This window comes from Temnothorax longispinosus, chromosome 10 (assembly GCF_030848805.1).
Source record: "Temnothorax longispinosus isolate EJ_2023e chromosome 10, Tlon_JGU_v1, whole genome shotgun sequence".
NCBI classification, from domain to species: Eukaryota; Metazoa; Arthropoda; class Insecta; order Hymenoptera; family Formicidae; genus Temnothorax; species Temnothorax longispinosus.
Window position 1 is genome coordinate 11,498,548 of NC_092367.1, and position 27,510 is coordinate 11,526,057.

The 27,510-nt window shown below is 39.2% G+C and overlaps 1 protein-coding gene across 8 annotated transcripts in view; it reads right to left on the bottom strand.

Moving 5' to 3' along the window:
• Rhogef2 (Rho guanine nucleotide exchange factor 2) overlaps positions 1-27,510 on the bottom strand; it is a 250,749-nt gene that overhangs the window by 181,182 nt on the left and 42,057 nt on the right. For 7 of the 8 annotated variants that reach the window (XR_011734124.1, XM_071791544.1, XM_071791539.1 and 4 more), the window contains 9 exons: positions 13,993-14,238; positions 13,512-13,793; positions 11,233-11,322; positions 11,039-11,152; positions 10,799-10,897; positions 10,429-10,521; positions 9,997-10,190; positions 9,234-9,523; positions 1,619-1,792 (listed from right to left, as the gene is read on the bottom strand). Coding sequence is in view for 7 of the 8 variants with exons in the window: in XM_071791544.1 (XP_071647645.1) it covers positions 1,619-1,792; positions 9,234-9,523; positions 9,997-10,190; positions 10,429-10,521; positions 10,799-10,897; positions 11,039-11,152; positions 11,233-11,322; positions 13,512-13,793; positions 13,993-14,238 (1,582 nt within the window). In the remaining variant the exon portion in view is untranslated. The remainder of the gene's footprint in view (positions 1-1,618; positions 1,793-9,233; positions 9,524-9,996; positions 10,191-10,428; positions 10,522-10,798; positions 10,898-11,038; positions 11,153-11,232; positions 11,323-13,511; positions 13,794-13,992; positions 14,239-27,510) is intronic. The other variant, XM_071791545.1, reaches the window with a different exon arrangement.

Below are 27,510 nucleotides of genomic sequence, written 5' to 3' on the forward strand. Positions count from 1 at the left end.
CGCGTCAACTAACCTACATAGGTGTACACGCTTTTAAAGCGTGTCACTAACCTACATATCTCTACACGTAAGCGAGGGAGGGGCTACCGCACCTCCCCCGAAAGCAGGGGGGTGTGGGTGAACCTCGGTTCGCGTGAAAAGTGTATGCGTGAACTATTTCGACATATATATTAGTCATTTATGCTTTATACTCAAAATAGCTGCTATATTTTTCAAACTTTTTTGTTTATAACTTTTTGATAAACAATGACCGCCGGCTAAAACCTTCTGAAGGTCACTCAGGAGGGTGACCTTGACAACATATGTCAAGGTCAAAGTAATCCGAGCTGTATTAGTTATTGTAAATAATTACCGAAACTTCTAATCCTATTCTTACTTTCTTTTAATTATATGATAGGGATAGAAGACATATACAGGATTGGAGGAGGGAACGTGCAGAATGAAGGAACGGGCCCATGAAACCGGGAGTCCACGAGCGCCCAAATCGACAGGCCTACTTTAAAATTTAATGCATTTTTTCCTAGATTTTTTAAACAGATCCAGCAAAACTAATTATTTTTATTTCGAAGGAAGCCGGAATTTTACCTCAAAACTCCCCCCTAGGATCAGCCAGTAATCACTAACAAATTAATAATTTAAAATAAATTTCTGCAGGAAACAATGTAATTATGCACCGTTATTTTTGTGGATCATTCATAATCGTAAATAATTTTCAATCTTGAAGAGAGCATAATTATCTCTTCTTAATTATAAATTTATATTCAAGAATCTATTATGTTATTTAATTATTAACTATTATGTTATTTAATTATTAACATTTTAGGAATTTATATAAGAAAGAATAGCTCAAAAGATTAAAAATTAGTCGGAATATATAGAGCATAGAGCCATAACAAGGTGTCAACGTTATTAATTCTATATTTGAGTTAAAATAATCTACAGACGTTTCGGTCCATTATAGGACCATCTTCAGTGTCGAAATACAAAAATAGTCAGTCGGTTAGAAAATTATCGCATAGTTACAATAATAAAATTAACGCATTAGTTGAATTGCTGTATTGTGAGTGGACGGCACTGTAAAATTATAATAAGATTGACTGGAGATGGTCCTATAATAGACCAAAACGTCTGTAGATTATCTTAATTCAAATATAGAATTAATAACGTAGATTATATCTTAACTCAAATATAGAATTAATAATGTTGACACCTTGTTACGGCTCTATGCTCTATATATTCCAACTGATTAGGAATTTATGTTTAAAAAATTAATTATTTCATAAATTCATTATTTCAGAATTTATGATGTATAAATAATTCTTTTACAAAAATTCATAATTCCCAAAACTACCGTGATACCCGTTAATGGCAGGTTCTCGAAATCATTTTGAGATGAAAACTCTTAAATATAAAAAAAACCGAACCTATAGTTTTTGAATGAGAAATGTTTAAAAGTTGACAAAATTCTCTTTTGAACCATTAAAGAAATGATTTATAATGTTAACTTTTATAATGCTAAAAGCTAAATAATTGAAAGCTTAGTTGTTTGTATCTGTCTTGTAATTAGTATAACTGAGAGATAATGCAATTTGCATAAAATGTCAAAAGCTGAACTTACGATGCGATATATGATTCTGAGAATGATGATGAGAGGATGGAGGTTTCCTCTCCGGTCGAATACGTTCCATCAATTTACTGATCCTATCATTGCCTCTTTCTTTTCGCATTAAAGGACCAGGACAACTCTCCTCTACTACACGAACACATTGCCGATGTACGCTGAGGGAACAATCTGTCAATCAATTAGCAAATAATATATCATTAGTTGCATTCAGCAGAAAGAGCAGCTTATAAGTGTTTATACATATATGTTTCATGTGTTATAAAATTATATTATATATAAAGCAATAAATATATCACGTATAAATATTATATAATGTAGAAATAAAAATTATATTATGTATAAAATGATAAGTCAAATAAATCAAGTTTTATGATACAAAAAGAAACAAGTTATAATAATAAAATAAAAAAAAAAACTAGAGCAATTCTTTGTCTTACAGTTTAAGGGGATCCTAAAGCCGTCTGTAATACCGGCTTTTTTTCTTAGCACTAATCTTTTAATTGACTTTATAGAAATGCAAAATTCTTGTCTAGAATTAAAGTACGCATCAAAATCTAGGTCATGGTGGTCAAATTTATATCGAAAACGAAAAAAAATTAATATTTTTGTTAATTTTTGGTATACGTGACGACAATATTTGCTTTGTACAAAAATTCCACGATAAATATCCACAAAATTAGACCGGCATGATCTAGGGACAACATTTAAGAACAATATCGTGCAATTAGATCTAAGATTGAAAACCTAGAAAATAAGATTACTTTATATAACTTTTATATGTGCAAAAGCACATTCAGGTTGACAGGATAAGCAATATTGCGTGTGGCAAGAGATGGCGCAGTAATCGAACAAATGTAGGGATATTGGTAACACTGAATCTCACTAGCTACACTGTCTACACCAACCACACTTCTCACGCTTTTGCCTATCTAGCTAACACATGCTCATCTCCCCGAAGAGTAGAGAGTTCGCGCCAGAGTTAAGATTCGTACGTGACACGAGACACATCTCCTGTAAAGAGAAGATATATTAAAGACTGATTATTGTGTTACATCTCGCCTCGTAATTGACTATCCACCTCGCACAACCCTACAAATGGTGACCCCGACGTGATATCGTCGCGATACCAACGCGATCGGGACGCGTAATGAAACACGCGAGTTTTTTTTTCGTAACGTTGTGCGGAAGTGGAAGCTTCTCGAGGCTTCGCGCATCGCGAGCCGGTTTTCGCGCAATCCGCCGTACCGAGGTTGCAGTGTAGTCATACGTGCCGCATATTTTCTCGTATCGGACACTCGTTCGCGTCGCGAAGTCGTTCGGATCGTGCAAGTGCGCGTAAAAAACACAGTAGCGCGCGAAAAAGAACACGGAAGTGCGTGACCGCGTGTCGGCAGATGGACGATAAACGCTTCTTGAGATCCGGATTTTCGTACAATCCGTCGGAAGTTCCCGAAAAGAACATGAGTGTAGTGCGTTCTCCTCCAAAGAACAAGCCAGTCGAGCAGACTGAAGGCGACGGGCAACGCGATAACAGCCTCATCGTATTCAGCAATGGCGGCAATGATAGCGAAGGCGCGAAGAAAAACCAGCAAGACGGCCATATTGGTGACACCGCCCCAAAGGGAAACGATGCGGAAACTTCGACGTCGAGGATGACGCCTTCGCAGGTCCCACCCGAGTGGCGATTCCCATATATGCAGCCGCCCATACCGTACGCAGACAACTTTATGTACCGAAGGCACAGCGAGTACAGAATTAATTTACGCAAATTCAAAGCCGGTACCAACGTGCGAGCTTGGTTTGAGATCGCAGAAAATGAATTTCGAGATCTCAACACATCAGAAGCAGAGAAATTCACAGCGCTCGTATCCAGCCTGGATGACGAAGTTTACGAAAGCATGAGTAGCACGATCATCGGGATCCCGCGTGAAAACCGCTATCAGACGCTTAAATCGCTATTAATTGAGCATTATTCTCTGACGCGAGGTCAAGAGTTGCGGAAACTACTATCCGGTCTGACTATACAAGGGAAGAAACCGTCAAGATTACTCGCGGAAATGCGATCGCTAGCCGGCCCCGGAAGGATCGACGATGAAGACCTGAAGACACTCTTCATGGAATATCTCCCCAACGACGTGCGCATGACGCTACAGGTAGTACCAGGAGATCTCAATGCATTGGCAGCTGTAGCTGACAAGATTATGGAACATCGGCCGACCAGTGACAACCGTGAACTCGTGGCAATAAAAAAAAGTGAGTGATAACGATGAAGCAGCGGCCGTGAGCAAAACAGAGACCGATCCCATGATTGCAGAAATAGTGAAACAAGTGAGCAATATGATGACTCGCCGCAAACCAGCGCCCGGTTCGCGCTCGCGCCCGCGTTCGCGCTCGCGCCCAGGCGCCAGGGACGCGTCAAATAGACGATCACGCGGACCCAAAGTTTGTTTTTATCACATGCGCTTCGGAAAAAAAGCAAGGAAGTGCACGGATCCGTGTGAGTGGCCGAAGGATGCAGACGACAAACAAAGCAAACCAACGACGGGAAACTAAGTCAGCCGTCGTTGATTTCGGCGGCAACGAACGGCACCGACTCGTCTCGCCGACTTTTCGTCACGGATAAGATATCCGGACTCCGTTTCCTGGTGGACACAGGAGCGGATGTCTCGGTAGTTCCACCACGTCCTTGGGACCCGGTTAACCACTTTCAAGGCACACTCTATGCCGCAAACGGAACACATATCAGGACATACAGCGAACGCGTGATGATGCTGGATCTTGGACTCCGTCGACCAATTCGGTGCGTCTGCCTTATCGCTCAGGTACCATACGCAATTATAGGAGCAGACGTGTTGTTCAAGCATAACCTCACCCTGAACCTTCGCTCGAAGACACTGGAAGACGCGGAGACAGGATTGACGGTGAAAACAACTTCGGACAGAGCACCGTTACATAGTGTTTACAGCTTCGATAAAACTGCGCCGTTAGCCGATATCCTCGCCGAATTCTCCGAAATCATGAAACCGTCCACCGCCATCACGAAAACTAGTCACACTGTGAAGCACCACATAGAGACGTCTGGACAGCCAGTGTTTGAGCGACCACGACGTCTTCCGCCGGACAAACTGAAAGCAGCAAAAGCGGAATTTCAGTTCATGATAGATTTAGGGTATTGTCGACCCTCGAAAAGCCAATGGGCCAGCCCCCTCCATATGGTAAGGAAGAAAAACGGCAGCTGGCGCCCGTGCGTCGATTATCGTCGGATGAACGCGTTAACACGACCCGACAGATATCCAATCGCGCACGTGCAGGATTTCTCATCGATCTTACATGGCAAGACAATTTTTTCAACCATCGATTTGACCAGGGCCTATCATCAAATACCGGTAGCTGACGAAGACATCCCGAAGACAGCCGTCACTACACCCTTCGGATTGTTTGAATTCCTAGTAATGCCGTTTGGTCTGAGAAACGCAGCCCAGACCTTTCAACGCTTCATCAACCAAGTTGTGGCAGGGCTCGATTTCGTCTTTGCGTACATCGACGACCTCCTTATCGCTTCTTCATCGCTCGAAGAGCACAAACGACACTTGAGGATCATCTTCAATCGACTGAGGGAGTACGGACTTCAGATCAACCTGGATAAATGCGTATTTGGAGCAGAGTCAGTAGACTTCTTGGGCTACAGGATCTCCAGTAAAGGATCTGTGCCGTTGCCAGACAAAGTCAGGAGTGTCCTTGACTTTAAACGACCCGAGACAGTGCAAGAACTTCGTAGATTCTTAGGAGCCGTCAACTTCTACCATCGTTGCATCCCGAACGCCGCAGCCACACAAGCTCCGTTGAATGCATATCTCAGAGACTCCAAGAAGAACGACAAACGATCAATAGAGTGGACAGCAGAGGCCATCGAAGCTTTCGAGAAAGTAAAGCAAGATCTGGCCAACGCAACGCAGCTAGCGCATCCGGCGCCGAACGCCAGAATGCGAATCACAGCGGATGCTTCAGGCATCGCCATGGGGGCAGTGTTAGAACAATCGACCGACGACATCAGTTGGCAACCCCTGGGATTTTTCTCGAAGAAGTTCACACCTGCCCAGATGAACTACAGCACGTATGATAGAGAGCTGACCGCGATATACCAAGCGATCAAATTCTATAGACCGTGGATCGAAGGATGTGCAGACATCGAAGTTCGGACGGATCACAAGCCACTGACGTATGCATTCCTGCAAAAGTCGGACAAGGCTTCTCCCAGACAACTCCGGCAGCTCAGTTTAATCGGACAATTCACGACAAAAATCACATACATCCAAGGGCAGCAGAATGTTGTAGCCGATACACTCTCCAGAGTGGACGCACTTCGACTTCCATCAGTTATCAACTTTGAAGATCTGTCCAAGGCTCAACGTGAAGATGAGGAACTGACTTCGTTACTCAGAGACAACCAGACTTCATTGAAGTTTCAAAAGCTCACATTTGGTCCAGACCACCAAGCTCTGTATTGTGATGTTTCAGCGCACGACATTCGTCCTTTCGTTCACCATCTGAATCACCCCAGTGGCAAGATTACCACGAAGATCATCGGACAGCGCTATGTCTGGCCATCAATGAGGAAGGACATCAGAGATTGGGCCAAGACCTGCATTCAGTGTCAACGCGCGAAGATAGGACGCCACGTTCACCTGCAACCAGAAACGTTCCCGCATACGGACTCACGGTTCGACCACGTACATATCGACATAATCGGACCGATGACTCCCAGCGAAGGCAACACTTATTGTCTAACGATGATAGACAGATTCTCCAGGTGGCCGGAAGCTATTCCTATTCCGAACCACCAAGCGGAAACGGTAGCCAAAGCTTTCTTTACGCACTGGATTTCTCGGTTTGGTTCACCGAAGTTAATAACTACCGACCAGGGATCCGAGTTCGAGAGCAGGCTATTCACAGCCTTATTGCAACTAGTGGGAGGCAACAGAATCCGCACGACAGCCTACCACCCAGCCTCAAACGGACTCATTGAACGCTGGCACCGCACACTGAAGACAGCGATCAAATGTCACGAGAAACAGAAATGGACTGAGGTACTTCCTGTTGTACTTCTTGGTCTCAGGACGTGCTACAAAGAAGACATTAAAGCTTCACCAGCTGAGTATCTGTACGGGACTACGTTGAGAATACCCGGAGAATTCTTCACACATGAAGAGGTACCCAACGATCCAAACTTCTTTCTGGAAGATTTTCGCATACACATGCGAGCACTGAAGCCGACTCCAGCAGCGCATCATGGTCGGAAGAAAACCTTTTGCTTTAAGGACTTGTACTCTTGTACACACGTTTTCCTGCGACAGGAGGGCACAACTAAAGAGTCACTCGACAACCCTTATTCAGGTCCTCATCGCGTTATCGAGAGGATCAACGATCGACTTTTCAAGGTCGACATCAACGGACAGCCAGTCAACCTGTCCATCGAGCGCCTCAAACCCGCTCATCTTGCAGCTGCGGAGATGATGGATGCAGATCAACCGGAGCAGACTGCCAGTTCATCATGTAGTCAACCATCTACTAGTGCACCACAGCAGCTAACTCCAGCGAGCAACCAAAGACAACCTGAGGGACCAAGGCAATATCCAGGAGCAGGAAAAAAAGTGCAATTCCAGTTACCAAAGAGACACTAACTTATAATTATTTATTTCGCTTCAACAAACACCTCACTCAGGGGGGAGTACTGTAGGGATATTGGTAACACTGAATCTCACTAGCTACACTGTCTACACCAACCACACTTCTCACGCTTTTGCCTATCTAGCTAACACATGCTCATCTCCCCGAAGAGTAGAGAGTTCGCGCCAGAGTTAAGATTCGTACGTGACACGAGACACATCTCCTGTAAAGAGAAGATATATTAAAGACTGATTATTGTGTTACATCTCGCCTCGTAATTGACTATCCACCTCGCACAACCCTACACAAAGACAGATGCCTCTCGTTAGACAAGGACAGATATAGATATATGACAAGAAAACAGAATTAGAAATGTTGACATTACCGACGTCGAGGAAGTTCAGCCTTCACTTTAGGATCCCCTTAAGGGGATCGCTATAGTGGCAGTCGTTACCAACATTTAGTTAAATGCATTAAACTTAATTGGCTTTACGGAATTGCAAAATTCTTTTAGAGAATTAAAGTACGCACAAAAATGTAGGGTGTTCCGGTCAATTTTACATCAAAAACAAAAAAAAATTAAAAATATGAGCACATAGAGCTGTCACTGACGACAATATTTGCTTAAGGTAGTTGTATCGCGACAGTATTAGTCAAAAATAATGGTTACACTGCAATACGATAATGTATGAAAACTCTACTTATCTGTGTAAAACTTTTGACTGAGCTTGTACTGTTTTTACTGTTTTCACTCGTCAGTAATGTCAGTATACCAGTATGCTATCGAGGTTATTTTGAATAAATAGAAGAAATAGAAGCGAAAATGTCTGTTGAACGTTACAAAGGAAGATTAATTTAAAAAAAGTATTAAAGAAAAGACTTAAAGCCTTAGCGGCAATGTCTGAACTACATATATATCTAATCTTCATATGCGCAGTGTTGCAAGATCTTTACAGGTTAGCTGTCGTATGCGTCCATCGCTATAAGAAATTGTGTACTTTGTGTAACAATAGCTTCAAAACTATATTTAGGGTCTTGTACTTTTGTAAGAATATTTTTACAAGTCTCTTTTGTCATCTCTTTGTTTTTCATTAAAATCCTATGAGTAGTTTGATCGCTACAATTACAAACGTGATATAGGAAGCCGTTTTCGTCCTACGATACATGTAAAAAGTGCTAAGTTTGATTTCCATTATTTCAACTTTGGTATAGTCAAGCTTTTTCTACTTGCACGTGTGTGTAGAGCGTGTTTGCATTAATATACTGTTCAAATTTTAAAAGATTCCTATGAAAATGGGTTTTGTGATACAACTACCTTAATACAAAAATACTGCAGTTTATATATACAAAATAAGATACGTACGCCCTAGGGAAAACATTTAAGAACAATATCGCGCAATTAGAACCAAGATTGAAAGCCTAGAAAAAAAAGTTTAGTTTATTTAACTTTTATATGTGCAAAAGCACATTCAGGTCGATAGGATAAGCAGTATTGCGTGTAGCGAGAGATGGCGCAACAAACAAACAAGGACAGATGCCTCTCGTTAGACAAGAACAGATATAGATATATATAACATAGAAAACAGGATTAAAAATATTGACATTATCGACATCGAGGAAGTTCGGCCTTCGCTATAGGATCCCCTTAACATCAAATTTAAATTTACTAATTTACTAATTTATATATATAACATGTAACATTATTATATAACATATACCAATGTTTCAAAAATTATAATAATTTGTAAAATGTATATTAGTTAATATTAATATTAATATTAATATTATTATTATTATTTATATTATTAACTACATCTTTTTATCAATTATTAACTTTTTCAGTTAAACTATTGCCACTTATAGGAATTGATTTTTAAAGAAAAATTTTTCTATTTTTATTCAAGGAAAGTCTTGGAAACTTTTTATTACACATTTTACATACCACTGCATAAATATCCTTGAGGGCCAATTCCGCCGATAATAAGTTGACAATGATTGCAGTAAGTTATCGTGAAATATTGATGCGCTACGAAGTGGTGTCCTCTGATCGTCATCTTACGCGATTTTCCAGTAAGCAGCCGTGCTTTAATGTTGGATTTGTCTTTTGCAACAAAGGTAGGCACTCGATCGATCCATACTGGTCGCAATTGGAAAATCTTTATTAATATAGTAGCTAGACCAGCTGCTGTCGTAAAGAACCGCAAATCCACATGTTCCTTCTCTATGTCTTCCCTGAAAATTTCCCAAAATTTTGCTGTTCTCTATCGTCAATATATACATTTCTTATTATCAACTATAGTTATCTCCAATGCCAAGCAACGGCTGCGTATTGCCGAACCTCCGCTAGCTAAGCCGCTAGGTAGCAATTGAATGTGATTCGTTCTTACTTTTGGATCCAACCAATCGCACTTAATTGCTACCTAGCGGCTTAGCTAGCGGAGGTTCAGTAAAACGCAGCCAATCACAAAACACAATTCTACGAGAAAACGAAAAGCACTGGTTATTTAAATTAAAATAAAAAAATAATAGAAGAAAATTGTGCATTTACCAAATATATATCCCACTATTACACTTTAGTTTTATTCAATTTATTGTCAGACAACACATCAATATTACTGTTGTTACATGTTCCGTTTCAACTACTTTTTATCCTTAATGATACCTTATAAAAGAATTGTTAAAATTCTATGTAAATAAAGTCTTACAGATAAGGTTCCATTTTCGGCAGAAGATACGTCTCAATAATTTTCGTTTCCCGCGCTTTGTCGGATATACTCTCATCGAGCGAAATATCGGTTGGACCGAAGATTGTGGCCAGTCCTGCGGTTCTCTTCTGCTGGAAATGCGTCAGCTGTTCGTTCAACTCTTCCTTCGCTCTAGTACGTGCCTTCCAGAATATCTGCATAGAGAAATAATAAAAATTAGTCACAATATCCGTTGCATTTATCAAATCTGGAAAAAATACGGTTAACACTTATAGCGTAAAAATTATTGCTCGAGATAAAAAGCTCATAGAAATGTTCATTACTCGATATTCCATAAATTTCTTCATTATTGTGCTCTAAAATAAGAATTTTTGAGATACTCTGTATGTTAATTTCTGCCAATAATTTATTTTATTTCATGCTTAAACGTACCTTTCTGAGAATTTCTTCTTTATCAGATTCTTTCAAGAGAACATCATCAATCTCATTCGCGACATTCTCATCCACATTATGCAGACGTAACGGCTAAATAAAAAAAAGTATATCAATTATTATATTATTTGCATAAAAAAAAGATATTAAAAATAACGCTGGAATTTTACAGTATTAATAATATTAATAATATGAGAACAAGTATTAATAATATTATAATTATATATTCAAATATTAATTAAATGCAAATAAGATACAATATAATTAGGCATTGTAAAAAGAATGTATGATGAATATAATAATCGTGCAAATACAAGAAATTATAAATAATTTATAAAGAATCTTTTATATCGTACATTTAATTACTTACCGCACCAGGTACTAGAAAACTAGAGTGAATTTCGTATGCCCATTTCTTCATCTCTTTGGCATTTCCCTCCTTGTACAAATCAGTTATTAAATAAAATAACTGCAAGAATATGTATCACATTAATATAAACATATGTAATTTATTAATTTCATATAATTTTCTCGTCGTAAAAAACAGTTGCACTTTGGAACGTACTAATTTAAATAGATACAATAAATAATTATGAATAGTTATACGTACCAAACTAGAAGGATCACTATTAGATAATACGTAATTAATAAATACAGCAAGGTGTGCATGATGTCCCCACAGCCTGGATAAAGATTGAAACGGTCCATGATCTTCCAATTGACCCTAAAGCATTAATTAATAAAACAAAACACTATTCAAAGATCTTTGAGAGTATTTCGTACGTAAACTCGTGGGTAACTTACGATTTCTTGATCGCTAACGTCGTCTTCTTCCATTGACATAATTGGCTGTTGGAACGCTGGTAATCCAGGAATGATATCAGTCGCAAGTGCCTGTTATTACGAAAAACTATTATTATGAGAGAAATAAGAAAGATTATAATTGTAATTTTGAATTATTATGATAGATGATACATAAAATTGGTTGTATTAAATATCATATTCATGAAAAAGTTAGAAAGAAAATAAGACGTTTGTGTGTTTAAGTATAATACTTATTGCAACTATAGTAATTGTATAAAGTTGCAAAAGCTAATTTATTTTGTCATATAGTGCAAGAAAAAATTCATACAAATTCTTGCATCTGACTCTATAATCCAGTATGGTTTCAATGAGAGTTCGGAGGAGCTTAAGGAGGTTGAAGCGATCCAGTTGAGTCAATTGACGGTTTAGAAAAAAGTTTTTTATTAGGTCATTAAAAAATCTGTATTAGGTATCATTTTATTCTCCATACGCTGCTATTGCATAAAACGTATAGTAAAAGTATCATATTATGCATCTTTATATTTTAATTAGCTAAAAACGAAACACTTTTTTGCCAATGCCAACTTGAAAACTTGTAGTATTGCTAATTATTTCAATATAAAAATGGCATAAATATATGTTTTGCCGTTGATAGAATGAAATAATGATTCTTACTGGTAGCTCCCTTGACAATTATATAAGCTATCGATTTTTTAATAACTTTCCGTCGATTATATTAAATACGATTGAAACTTGGCAACGTTTCACTTTTATGGGGTTGGTAGCAGTACTCGCCTCTGTGTTGAGCCACGTAACGGCAGTTGCTAAACGTAAACATGCCGGTGAATTTTCTGTCATTCTGGATAAGAGGTTAGGTGCCCGCGTTTTGGCTATACCCAAATCCTGTCGGTATGTGCACGTTTTTGGTTCTCTTCCGTGCTGTGTCTACTATTTTGTAGTAATGTCAACGATTTTAGGGTTCTCTTTTATGTTATGTTCACAATTTTTTGGTTTTCTTCCGTTAGATTCATGATTTTTTGGTTTTATTTCCAAAGAGAATCAAAAAATCGTGGACATAGCACGGAAGAGAACCACAAAAATGTGCACATGCCGACAGGATTCGGGTACAGCCACTACAGCCAAAACGCGGGCGACGCTGCGTTGCCACATCTACCTACTCGCGAACTATCAACTGCTATTTCAGTCTAATTTCGATCGCTTTAACTTGTAATATATTTGTTATTAGATGGTGAATACGTGTTTTCTTGCGTTCTAAATGTTCGCATTAATTTACTGTATGCGTAGGCACGTTTTTTGAGCGTTTATATAGACTAGATATTAAAGAAAATTGGGATCAATCATCGCCGTCAACGCTTTCTCCATCTAACCCCATGTAAAACGACGCATTTTTGGAAATTAATATCTCAGCTTCTGGATGGTCAATAAATCTGAAATAATTCTCACACATGCGGTAGATCCTATACTATCATATATATTTTTTACAAACTAAAATCTAGAGTTGACCAAACTGCTTCAACCTCCTTATTAAGGGGATCCTGGAGCGACGGCAATGATCGATATTTATAGGTGTATCATTTTCTTCGAATTGGCTTGATTTGAAATTCCTTTAAGGGTCGACAGGAGTGACGGCCGAACTCAGGTGCACTCAGGTGTAGTTCACGGCTACAAATGGTTTTTTCCAAATTTTAGCCAAATTAATTAACGAATCTCATTATACTTATGCTCGTTTTAATCAGTAAAATCAGCCGCAACCCGGTAAAAAAAATATAAAAGATAAAATATAAAATATAAAAATATAAAAGATTTTCACTGATCGCAGATTTTATGCATGTACAGTGGGGAGCAGAAATAAGTTCTCATTTCTGCTCCCCACTGTACACACACGCAGTTGTACATGGCGTTGCAATCTGACAAGAACAGATATCTCGTAGGATCTCGTTAGATAAGGACAGAATGATCAAAATAATCGATATTTTTAATTCCGCTTAGATGAGGGCGCTTTCCCGTCGGAGTTCGGCCGTCACTCCAGCATCCCCTTAATGCCCGATCTACAATAGCTGTAGTAAGCCTCAAGCCGTAAGAAATTGACCAATTACAGGCGGATGTGAGGAAAATAATCGACTGTGATTGGTCAATTTCTTACATCTTGAGGCTTACTACAGCTTACTACAGCTATTGTAGATCGGGCATAATGAATTAATAAATTATATACAGTATATTGCTGCTAAATACAAGTTTAAGACAAATAAAATATTTACGTCGTTTAATGTGGACGAGAAAATATCTTGCCCTAAAACGGGGGCAGGATACGGTGGCGGCGGTGTCCCGGGTGGTGTGACATGAGGTAATTCATTAATATCGATATCATTATGCCTGACATGTCTTGGAGGTAACAAATCATTCATTGATTCGGAGGCGATTAAACGTCTACTGGCTTCCGACGGGGATATTGCCGTTGTTCCCAATTGTTCCGGGCTAGACTTCGTTCGCTGATGTTTACTGAGAACGTTCGAAGCGCTCAAATTGGTATCTTGGGAAAACTGAAATATAATTCATTACGGATTATTATAAATGTCATATATGAAAATGAAAAAGTTATGTTTATATTATATACCTATTCACATAGAAAAGTTTTCTGATTTATGTGTGACTTGACAATTATGTATGTACGTTTATTGACGACATAAAACAGGTCTAAAGGATATCAATGTAACATTATTAGACCATTAAACTACTTACAGAGTTAGAAATACCCTGATTGACGGTTGAAGGCGTTAAGTGAATCAGCAGATGTCGGTCCAGCTCCGGTGTGACTGTGTTTTGCATGGCAGGTGGAGGTCGGGGGGGCAAAGGCGGCGGAGAGAGACTTTGCATGGATAGGGATTTGCGCGACGGCAATGGAGGTGGCACATCTGTACCACTGCCGTTGTTTGAGGGTGGACAATAACCCGGGGAACACGAGGTGTTTGTTACCAATGAGCAAAGCTGTAAGACACAACAAAGAATTGCGGTTATCAAAAAGGCAAGCTGTAAAACACAATTGTGTTAGCAAAAGTAAGTAAAAGCTTTGGTGCACTCATAAGATAAATCAATTGATATACAGGATAGTTGGTTATCTCCAATGGAGAGGAAAAATGGAAAATAATTCTAAATGCAAAAATAAGTCTCTCAAATGTGGAATAAAATTTTTCCAATCAGACAAAGAGAAAACGCCGTAATTAGTCAGGACTGGATCTTGATTGCCTAAATAATATAATATTAATGTTTGAGTGACTTTTACGTACAACTCTTTGCCCTGGCAAATCACGCGCCGTTACTTTCAAACATAACGCAGTCTTAAGGGGATGCTAAAGCCGTTTGTATTACTAACCAAATTCTATATCTGTCCTTGTATAGACAATGATGATAGACAAGGATAGACATGGTTATAGGTTATAATTTCTTCGAAGCTCTCATTTTTATTCCAGGCTTTCAATCTCAATTTCAAAGGTACGTTATTGTTTGTGCACGTCTTCTGAAGAGTGGGAACATTTCATTTCGTACATATTACTTATACAACTGTTTATATTAGAAAATGAGGTGACAGCATTTTTACATTTTTTTCAATTATCACTAATTTTTTAATCCCACTCTTCATTAGTACCTATACTTTACTCCTGTAAAAGGATTTTGCGATCTATAAAGCCGTTTCAAAGAACGAGCTTCGACTGCAATTGTCGGTATTTAGCATCCCCTTAACCAGAAAGCCAGAACGGTACAATCACATAATTAAATTGATATCAATTTAATTACATTATAATATAAACAAGCAACTTCGGAATAAACGAATATGCGAAAAATACAGGATAAATATATAGGACATTCAACGTGAAATTTTCACATTTTCACCCTGACCTACTTCAATAATTTTGACAATTTTTTTCCGAGAAGTATTCTAAAAAAAGAGAAGACACGTATTTTTTGGTTTGGGCCTACGATCAATATTTCCGACAGTGTAATTATTGTAAAAATTGAATTTTTCGGTAACTCTACTTTTTAAGGTAGTTCTGTCGGTACACTATCAACTAAAAGTTTCGTCTCCAGTAGATAGGGAAATTCAACCCAATGCTAAGACTCCATAGACGCGGCAACGCCGTGCGGCAGAGTGCGTTGACCAATCAACAAATTTTGATCTTGCCACAGACAGAGAGAAACCTGAGAGAGGCCACCCCGGCATTTTTCGTCAATTTTTCTGTGTCGCATTTTCCGACGCACCGCCTGAGAAAGTGCAACTCAACTACGTCGTTTCGCTCGGTAACCGCACATGGTTTGCGTCCGTGCTAATGGTTCGTGTCCGAACTAGCCAGTTAGAGGGGATATGCTGCGGCCGTGGCGCACAGTGAAGCCGTTTGCGCGAATCGCGGAAAAAATTATGTTACTTGTGAAATATGCAATGAATGATCATAGAACCTTTCAATGTTGACTTATAAAAATTGCAAAAGTGTATATTTATTAAAAATTAATGATAGGAACAAGTATTTGATTGAAATTAAATAAAAATTCAATTTACATTTAATTTACGTATAAGAGCAAAGTAATTCTTGCGTCTCATCGCTTAAGTCTAAATTCTTTTGATGTGGTTTACTTCTTAAACTAGTTATTAACGGATCGGATGACACGAGCATCATATGCATAACATCTTCATTTGTAAACAGACGGCTACATTTTCTACTATGATTAAGTCGATATCGTTTATAGTCCTTATTTCTTGCCTCTTGAGCTTTTTCCGATAATGTCCCAACAGGTAACGCTGCATTTTCCGAGGCATTTTCTATAATTTTCTTACCGTGAAGAAGAATTTTATGAACGGTAATTGGCATAAAGTACCAAGAATATATTTCAATAAATATTTCCGCTGCCTTGTACGCATAAGAACCGAATTTTTCTGAATTTATTTCTTCACCACAATTAATCGTTTGTAATATTGTGGAAAATCTTCTGATCAATTCCTCGTCAACTCCAGTTATTTCTGCTGTGATTTTTGGATCAGCAAAAAATCGTTGAGAAGTATTTCCGTCATTAGATGATCCGGAACCTTGTTTAACGATGTCTACCATCGGTCCAAGTTTATTATAAAAAGCGTCTTGTATTCTTGTTTTTTTGTTTCTTCTTTTTGAACGCGTGTTTCTGGCGTTGTTGACCACTTATTCTTGAAAGACAAATGTAGTCAATATGTAATATGACTGTCAATATGTAATTGTAGGCAATATGTAATATACATTCCATGAATTTGATTCGTGCGTGCAAGGGTGACATTCCTAATTTGAGTGCTTCTTTTCTTTGTTAGACCTTTTATTAATTTCTGTTAAGTTGTTCATTTGAGATGGTTTGGAACCGCAAATGAAGCACGAAGATGATGAAGGCGTGTGGGTTACAGCTTGAGCTACCTTACCGTCTATCATCGTAAATATCATTTGATGATTTATTTTGAATGTGGTTCCGAACTTTTCTATTTCTGTTTCTCGTAATTGAGCAATTTCGTCATCCATACGTTGCTTTTCACTTTTTATTTTTTCAGCAGTTTCTTTTGTGTATTCAAATTGTATTGCTCTGCAATATCTCGTTGAAGAAGGTCGATCATTATTCCAAATAATAATATTTTTATCGTAAAATGAAGTAAGACGTAAGGGCATCATCTGTGACTAGTTAGTGCCAATTGTTATAAAAGACTTTTGCAGCAACAATGCACTCGAAACAACAATTATCCGTTGCGTTCCTTTCTCCTTTCAAGACATGAAAAGCTTTTCCATCTCCTATCAAGAATTAGTCACTTACTTCATTTTACGATAAAAATATTATTATTTGGAATAATGATCGATCTTCTTCAACGAGATATTGCAGAGCAATACAATTTGAATACACAAAAGAAACTGCTGAAAAAATAAAAAGTGAAAAGCAACGTATATGGATGACGAAATTGCTCAATTACGAGAAACAGAAATAGAAAAGTTCGGAACCACATTCAAAATAAATCATCAAATAATATTTACGATGATAGACGGTAAGGTAGCTCAAGCTGTAACCCACACGCCTTCATCATCTTTGTGCTTCATTTGCGGTTCCAAACCATTTCAAATGAACAACTTAACAGAAATTAATAAAAGGTCTAACAAAGAAAAGAAGCACTCAAATTAGGAATGTCACCCTTGCACGCACGAATCAAATTCATGGAATATATATTACATATTGCCTACAATTTGTCTTTCAAGAATAAGTGGTCAACAACACCAGAAACACGCGTTCAAAAAGAAGAAACAAAAAAAAGAATACAAGACGCTTTTTATAATAAACTTGGACCGAGGGTAGACATCGTTAAACAAGGTTCCGGATCATCTAATGACGGAAATACTTCTCAACGATTTTTTGCTGATCCAAAAATCACAGCAGAAATAACTGGAGTTGACGAGGAATTGATCAGAAGATTTTCCACAATATTACAAACGATTAATTGTGGTGAAGAAATAAATTCAGAAAAATTCGGTTCTTATGCGTACAAGGCAGCGAAAATATTTATTGAAAAATATTCTTGGTACTTTATGCAAATTACCGTTCATAAAATTCTTCTTCACGGTAAGGAAATTATAGAAAATGCTTCGGAAAATGCAGCGTTACCTGTTGGGACATTATCGGAAAAAGCTCAAGAGGCAAGGTATAAGGACTATAAACGATATCGACTTAATCATAGTAGAAAATGTAGCCATCTGTTTACAAATGAAGATGTTATGCATATGATGCTAGTGTCATCCGATCCGTTAATAACTAGTTTAAGAAGTAAACCACATCAAAAAAATTTAGACTTAAGCGATGAGACGCAAGAATTACTTTGCTCTTATGCGTAAATTAAATGTAAATTGAATTTTTATTTAATTTCAATCAAATACTTGTTCCTATCATTAATTTTTAATAAATATACACTTTTGCAATTTTTATAAGTCAACATTGAAAGGTTCTATGATCATTCATTGCATATTTTACAAGTAACATAATTTTGTCCGCGATTCGCGCAAACGGCTTCACTGTGCGCCACGGCCGCAGCATATCCCCTCTAACTGGCTAGTTCGGATACGAACCATTAGCACGGACGCAAACCATGTGCGGTTACCGAGCAAAACGACGTAGTTGAGTTGCACTTTCTCAGGCGGCGCGTCGGAAAATGCAACACAGAAAAATTGACGAAAAATGCTGACCGGAAATAAGTTGGCAATGCAAGTTCATATTTTTTAATTTACTATAGCTCAAACGATTGCTCCCTAATTGCTCCCTCAGAATCGACGATTGCTCCCCTTTTAAGATTATTATTTTTCGAGATATTTAATAAAAACGAAAAATTTTTAATTTTTATTGAAAAACATATTTATAATAACTCTATGCAACTTTATAGGGCATAGAACGATTGCTCCTTCATTGCTCCTTATTGCTCCATCATAATTTTAATGATTTATTGCATTTTTATTGAAAAAATAACAAATTAATCATTTCACAAGGCCGCCTATTGTAACTATGGCTCGGCAGCGCATGCGCATGCTACCATAACTATGCGCATGCGCGATGGTATCTGTTAGAGCCATAGACCTAGGATAAGATAGACGGAGTGTAAGCCTGCGGGGTAGGTGATAGCGCGGGAGGGGAAATAGACCCAAATTTCGGCAAAGTTCGGTTAGACTCGGAAACATTCGAACGCTCGACCGACTCGACAGCACACGGATGTGCCTTCGCGCTTTGGTGTGCGTTGGCAGCATGTGGAGGGGATGCGCTGGCATGCGCTGTTTGTTCGATTACACATTTGACAGTGTCAAATTGACACATTTCTCCGGACGGTGGATACTATAACCTAGGCTTTGTTCGGGGAGCGCGCTATCAGCGCTATTTGGTTATTCTATCCTTGTTGTACATCTGATGAGCGATAAAGATAGAACGATGCAATAGCGTTAATAGCGCGCTCCCCGAACGCAGCCCTAGAATACAGAAGCGTATCATGGAAATGAAGTGCTTAATTGGTATTTAGTGTACAGATTTCGTCGCTCGTCGGTCGCGGCGTCGTCGAGTTGCGGAGGATGCGCGGCGCGCGGTGAGAATCCGCGAGGGAATATCGCCGGACGGGGATCTCCGAGATTGTTTACATTCTTCCGCAAGCGTTGCTCCTACGGCGGGATTGACCGCCATATAGGGAATCACCTTGCCCATCTTCCGCGTGCCTTTTTTTCCCCTCGAGCAATAGGTTCGAGGGATTCGAGTGGCTTAACGTTGCGCTGAACGACGAGGGAGGTGCTCTGGACCATCTGGAAAGGTACCGAAGGAAAGAAAGTTTGCTGCTGCTGCTGTTGCTGTTGCTGGCACCGTTGGTGTCGAGACATCGCGCGAGCGTGCCCTCCGGAAGAATCTCGGGTATCCCCGGGAGCTCCTCGAGCGACTAGAAAATCCTGAGATGCCTCGCGAACGCCCACGGGAATATCCTGCGAGTACTTAATTTGAATGCGGGCTCGAAATCGCGACTTTATTTCCACGGAGGAAAGCGCGCCTGAGGCGTCGAAGATGTGACGCGCATCGCATTTTTGTAATTACGGTAAATACTTATGCAGAATTTGCATATTTATTTTTTATTTGCAGAATTTGACGTTTGCGATCGTCATATGCGACAACTTCAATTCACGCGCGCGTAACGTGGTCCGAACGTCCCCGAGTCTAACCGAACTTTGCCGAGACTTGGGTCTATTTCCCCTCCCGCGCTATCCTTACCCCCCTTGTCCATAGTAGCAGTTTACGCTCCGTCTATCTTATCCTAGGTCTATGGTTAGAGCTTTTACGGATACCATAGCGCATGCGCGTATGGCTTCTGCTTTCTGCTCATGGCTCCTGCAATTTTATGTGCTTCCATCTTAACTATTTCTCGCTTTGCTCTATTGGGATTTTTAATCGCTCCATTCGTATAATTAATTTTGTATGATATTTTAGCAGAGAACTGTTTATTTTCTTGGAAAAATACATTTCTCACAGTCTTCTGCAAGTATATCCAACATAAAACGATTGCTCCTTAATTGCCCACCTGTCAGCATTGTGCATGAGCTCTTATTGACGTTAGGCTTAGTTTCCACGCGTCGCGTCATCTGTCGTTAAAGCCTCTTGCACAATGCCAGGCAACAGGCAATAGGATAGAAATCAGAAATCATGTATAAATGCAGAATAAACAGTGACACAATCAATAGACACAGAGTTTCAGTCACGTTGGAAATTCTGTGCCTATTGCCTGTTGCCAACCAATCATAGCATTCAAACTTTTTAGGTTGTAATTAACGATTTTTTTAGTTATTTCCTGTTCCTATTGCCTTAACCAATCTAAACATTCCATTACAAATAATGTAATAAAATAAGATGTTTTGATTGGTCGCGACGGATAACGCGATGCGTGACGCGCTCAGTGAAAACTCGTCCTAAAAGGCTGAGTTTCCACTGAGCGCGTCACGCATCGCGTTAAGCCCGGTGTCCACGATGCAAGAACTGTGTCCAAGTTTCGATTTAAAGTCCGGTGTCCACGATGCTAGAACTGTGTCCAAGTTTTGGTTTAAGCCAATCATCTTGCAGCTCTTACAGAAAAGTAGCAGTTTCATTGGCTTAAACCGAAACTTGGACACAGTTCTTGCATCGTGGACACCGGGCTTAAGCCAATCAACTTGCAGCTCTTACAGAAAAGTAGCAATTTCATTGACTTAAACCGAAACTTGGACCCAGTTCTTGCATCGTGGACACCGGGCTTTAGGCCCGGTCTACAATGGATGTCGGAAGTCGGAGTCGTAAAAAATTGACCAATCACAATCTATTATTCTCCTTGCGGTCAAAAAATAATGAATGGTCAATTGATTGGTCAATTTCTTACGACTCCGACTTCCGACATCCATTGTAGACCGGGCCTTATCCGTCGCGACCAATCAAAACATCCCATTTTGATCCCGTCACAAGTAATGTAATAAAATGGGATGTGTTGATTGGTTAACTTGTGATGACGCGACGCGTGACGCGCTCAGTGAAAACTCGGCCTTAGTGCCCATCTACAATGACTACAATAGGTGTTTCAAGCCCTAAGGGTGCCTCCCCATGCAAGACGGAATCTCGGAATCATTCTGATTGGTTAATCCCATGAGGCTATTGGTTAGCCTCATAAGACTAACCAATCAGAATGATTCCGAGATTCCGTTTTCCGCGATTCCGTCTTGCATGGGGAGGCACCCTAAGCCTTAAGAAATTGTTCAATCACAATTGAATTTGAGGAGAATAAATTGACTGTGATTGGTCAATTTCTTAGGGCTTTAAACACCTATTGTAGTCATTGTAGATGGGCACTAAGGCCGAGTTTTCACTGAGCCATAGAGATATAAGAATAGAGTGCGCGAGTCATATGCTAGCACGTAAGAGGCTGCGATATAGGAATAGAAAAAGAACGCTGCATATAGGCCCTTTCTGTCTTTGTCTACGCGTGCATGCGAAACAAAGACAGAAGGGGCCCATGCGCAGCTTTCTCTTTCTATTCTGCGCAGCTTTCTCTTTCTATTCCTATATCGCTTTTTCAGCTCGCTCGCGCACTCTATTCTTATATCTCTATGCACTGAGCGCGTCACGCGTCGCGTCATCACAAGTTAACCAATCAACACATCCCATTTTATTACATTACTTGTGACGGGATCAAAATGGGATGTTTTGATTGGTCGCGACGGATAAGGCCCGGTCTACAATGGATGTCGGAAGTCGGAGTCGTAAGAAATTGACCAATCAATTGACCATTCATTATTTTTCGACCGCAAGGAGAATAATAGATTGTGATTGGTCAATTTCTTACGACTCCGACTTCCGATATCCATTGTAGACCGGGCCTAACGCGATGCGTGACGCGCTCAGTGGAAACTCAGCCTTAGGCGTCACGCATCGCGTTATCCGTCGCGACCAATCAAAACATCTTATTTTATTACATTATTTGTAATGGGATGTTTAGATTGGTTAAGCCCCTTGCACAATGCCAGACAACAGGCAATAGGAACAGGAAATAACTAAAAAAATCGTTAATTACAACCTAAAAAGTTCGAATGCTATGATTGGTTGGCAACAGGCAATAGGCACAGAATTTCCAACGTGACTGAAACTCTGTGTCTATTGATTGTGTCACTGTTTATTCTGCATTTATACATGATTTCTGATTTCTATTCCCTGTTCCTATTGCCTGTTGCCTGGCATTGTGCAAGAGGCTTTAACGACAGATGACGCGACGCGTGGAAACTAAGCCTAACGTCAATAAGGGCTCATGCACAATGCTGACAGGTGGGCAATTAAGGAGCAATCGTTTTATGTTGGATATACTTGCAGAAGACTGTGAGAAATGTATTTTTCCAAGAAAATAAACAGTTCTCTGCTAAAATATCATACAAAATTAATTATACGAATGGAGCGATTAAAAATCCCAATAGAGCAAAGCGAGAAATAGTTAAGATGGAAGCACATAAAATTGCAGGAGCCATGAGCAGAAAGCAGAAGCCATACGCGTATGCGCTATGGTATCCGTAAAAGCTCTAACAGATACCATCGCGCATGCGCATAGTTATGGTAGCATGCGCATGCGCTGCCGAGCCATAGTTACAATAGGCGGCCTTGTGAAATGATTAATTTGTTATTTTTTCAATAAAAATGCAATAAATCATTAAAATTATGATGGAGCAATAAGGAGCAATAAAGGAGCAATCGTTCTATGCCCTATAAAGTTGCATAGAGTTATTATAAATATGTTTTTCAATAAAAATTAAAAATTTTTCGTTTTTATTAAATATCTCGAAAAATAATAATCTTAAAAGGGGAGCAATCGTCGATTCTGAGGGAGCAATTAGGGAGCAATCGTTTGAGCTATAGTAAATTAAAAAATATGAACTTGCATTGCCAACTTATTTCCGGTAAAATGCTGGGGTGGCCTCTCTCAGGTTTCTCTCTGCCGCAGATTAAGGGTCGACAGGAGTAACACTACCGACCTCTGTCGGGTTGCTTAGCTGCGAGTCCGTATTTTATTTATTATAAATTTTTTTAAGAGCCAAAATGGAAAATCCGGCTCTGTACCAGCTTGCGGCTGATCTTACTGATTAAAACGAGCATAAGTGAAATAAGATTCGTCAATTAAGATTTTCCATTTTGGCTCTTAAAAAATTTATAATAAATAAAATACGGACTCGCAGCTATAAGCAACCCGACAGAGGTCGGTAGTATTACTCCTGTCGACCCTTAAGGGGATCCTTTACCGACATTAACGTTAATCGATGGATCTTTTAATTGGCTTTACAGAATTGCAAGTTTTTGGTCTAGAATTAAAGTCCGCACAAAAATCTAGGGTAGAAAACGCGATTTTATATCAAAAGCACCAAAAAATTAAAAATATTACTTATTGAGGCACATACACAGCTGTCACCTGACGACAATATTTACTTAAAACAAAAATTCTACAGTTTTATACGTACATAATGTTTATCATCCACCCTTGGGAAAACATGTAGGAATAATATCGTGTAATTAGAAGTAAGATTCAATGCGTACAAAAAAAGATCCATCTAATAATTATTTTAGTAATGCAAATACGGATGCAGGATGACAAGAAGAGCAGCAACAGTAGTTGCCGGATCTTGCGTAAGATGGCGAGCAATCGAAAAAAGGACAGATGTCATTTCGTTAGACAAAGACAGATATAGGGAAAACAAAATTAGAAAGGTTGACATTATCGACATCGAGGAAGTTCGCCAGTCACTGCAGGATCCCCTTAACGCAGGCGATTTGCGGCAGCTTTCTAATTGGTCAACGCACTCTGCCGCACGGCGTTGCCGCGTCTATAGATCAGCGACATTATTCAATGCTACCGGAGCGACACTTTTGACTGAATATGTACAGTCCTTTGACTATATAACCATGGCCTGCCAGTTGGCTGTTTTTGATGTAAAGAACATCAAACGTGCCCCCACTGCACAAGTGGCGACTCCCGGTACTTCACGGAACTGTGAGCTCAATTTGCTCAGTAGCTCACGCGTAACAGCTAGACTTTCAATCATTCTTGTTATCGAGTTTTATATTTCATCGACAATAATTGTTTATTATTAAAAGAGAACTGTGCGTTTGGAAAAGTACGTGTTAAAATTACTTATACTAGACATGTAAAATTTGTCTTTAACCCTCGGAGAACACACAGGGTCATGTTGACCCTTACCTCGAGTTTTATCGTATTCAAGAATATACACGTAAATTTTTAACCAGAAATATTAAAAATATTAAAACCAGAAATAAAAAAAAAAAATTTTTTTTTCGCAAATTACGTTTTTTTTTAAATAATTTTTTTTTAATTTTTCTAAATATGTAAATACGTCCAACGGCACTTTTTCGTTATATCACGTGATTTAACACGGTTCCAGGTACATGTAGAACGTTTTTCAAGCTGCGCGCACTCGTCACGTTAAAATGGTGGACGATCAAAGTGTGTGTAGGGTCAGCGTAACCCAGAGTGTTCTTCGTGAATGAAAAAATAAATATGTTCTCCGAGGGTTAAATCTGAATGTTGTTACAATACAAAATATATATTAATGTAAATTTGATTGGTATTATTAGGTATAGATTTCCAATAAATTCGATTCTTCAAAAAAAAGTGGGATGATGCTCTTTTAATCAAATTAACTAATAACAACATAGAATTTATTTTTAATGACTATCGCACTGAGGAAGGCCATATTCAAGGCCGAAACGTTTGCTTATTGTAATGCTTTGTAATGCTTATTGTTGTTAATATATGACAGCGTAAATATCCAGCTTGTTCGCCAGCCCTTTTTCGAAACTTTGTAATAATAACATTTTATTTCAAAATTAAATTGTTTTATGGAGGTAAAGTAATTACCATTAACAAGCAAAAAAAAATCATGCGTGTGGTCGCCACGCGCGTTAGAAGTGAAACTTCTGAAGGCAAGGCTTTGCCATAACTTTTCTGAAATTAATACAAAAACAATGCACCGGAATTAGTCACTCCAAGCCGCCCGCAACTCGAAAATATAGTGTTATACGCAGTTCTCACTATATCCGTCTTGCCGTACGCCTGATCAAATTTTCGTGACGCGTTTTCGAGTCGCAAAATCGAATTTACTTACCGATCCAAAAGGAGTTTCACTTTGTACGCCTGTTGGTCGAATTTTCGTGACACTATTTCGTGACGTTTTTTCGTGTCGCACAATCAAACTTACTACCGTACCAATTAAAGAAGTTTCATTTCGTACGCCAAATGGTCGAAAATTTTCGTTGCACTTTTCGTGTTGCATAATCGAACTTACTACCGTACCAAAGAAGTTTCATTTCGTACGCCTATTGGTCGAATTTTCGTTGCACTTTTCGTGTTGCATAATCGAACTTACTACCGTACCAAAGAAGTTTCATTTCGTACGCCTATTGGTCGAATTTTCGTTACACTTTCCGTGTCGCACAATCGAACTTACTACCGTACCAAAGAAGTTTCATTTCGTACGCCTATTGGTCGAATTTTCGTTACATTTTCCGTGTCGCACAATTGAACTTACTACCGTACCAAAGAAGTTTCATTTCGTACGCCTATTGGTCGAATTTTCGTTACACTTTCTCGCACAATCGAACTTACTACCGTACCAAAGAAGTTTCATTTCGTACGCCTATTGGTCGAATTTTCGTTACACTTTCCGTGTCGCATAATCGAACTTACTACCGTGCCAGAAGAAGAACCATCTCGCCAACGCCGTACGCCTATTGGTCAAATTTTCGTTACACTATTTGTGTCGCACAATCGAACTTACTACCGTACCAAAGAAGTTTCACTTCCGTTACACTTTTTCGTGTCGCGAATCGAATTCACTACCGTGCCTAAAGAAGTTTCACTTCAAAAACTTAATAAAACGTAATTTAACAAAAGCCGTTATTTTCAGCGGGCAATAGTCGTATAAATTAGTTTTATACACATAAACTACATGTGGCGGTCTGCGCCACCAATGATACATCCCTGCGCGATGCCTGCAATACCGGCAGTTCGCAGCAACGCCGCTAGGCGTCGCATCGCCGGGGCAGCTTCGCGAGTTCTAAGTTTTGCACCGACGAGTATAAAGAGAGACCCCCTACGGGCTCGAGCAGATCTTCCCGGCGCTAGTCGCCGAGCCAGCGATAGCGCTAGACGCTAAGCTGACACACGGCGCGAGTCGCCCGGTTAACAGCGCTAGACGCTGACCGAAAATCCTACGGCGCGAATCGCCCGGTTTACAGCGCTAGACGCTGACCGAAAACTACGGCGCGAGTCGCCCGGTTACAGCACGAGACGCTAACCGAACTCTACGGCGCGAGTCGCCCGGCTACAGCGCAAGACGCTTGCCAAAATCTCACGGCGCGATATAAAACAGGGGTAGAATTTCCCGAGGAGTGCTATAAACTGTATAGTTTTTCGTTACCGATCTTTATTGGAACCGGTATCTGAAATTTTTCCAATTTTTCAGGAAATAATTGACCGAATTTTAAAGAATTGTATATAAAACAGGGGTAGAATTTCCTAATAAAGGGTTACCGATTTCAGTCTAAAAAAATCTGTAATTGTTTTGATTTCTGCAAATTTTGCGATATCAAGCTAATTTTTTTATGGATAGAATATTATTATATTGAATTTGGTGAGAATCAGTGATTACCGATTTTATTCCTTGGTTTTTTAATTGAAAAATCGAGATTCTGTGTACATCGCGAGCGAGCAATCTCAAAATTCCCGAAAAAACGCCTGGGTAAACCAAAAGATGTTGTCGCTGATCGGTAAGTAAAATATCGGAAAAGCGGAAATGACTCAATAGTGTGAAACTCGAGTAGAAAAAGACCGGTTACGACATGTTTAATCTACGAAAACATTTATGCGGTCCGATTTGAAATTAGAGGCATTTATAGTTATGACTCAAATTACGAATATCAATTTTATCCGAGTGTAATAATTGGAAAAATGGATGCAATATGTGATCATTGTCAAGTAAAAAAGTTTAAAACTTAAGCACCTAGAATGTGTTATTCATGCAGAAAAGTTAAACTACCGTCTTTAAATCAACCACCCGACACACTCCTTATGTTTATCCACAATAAAGCGGGGAGCACACACTTCTGCACAACGCATAATGCGTAAGCATAAGAAAACTGATTGGTCTATTTCCTCATGCATATGTGTATGGACCAATC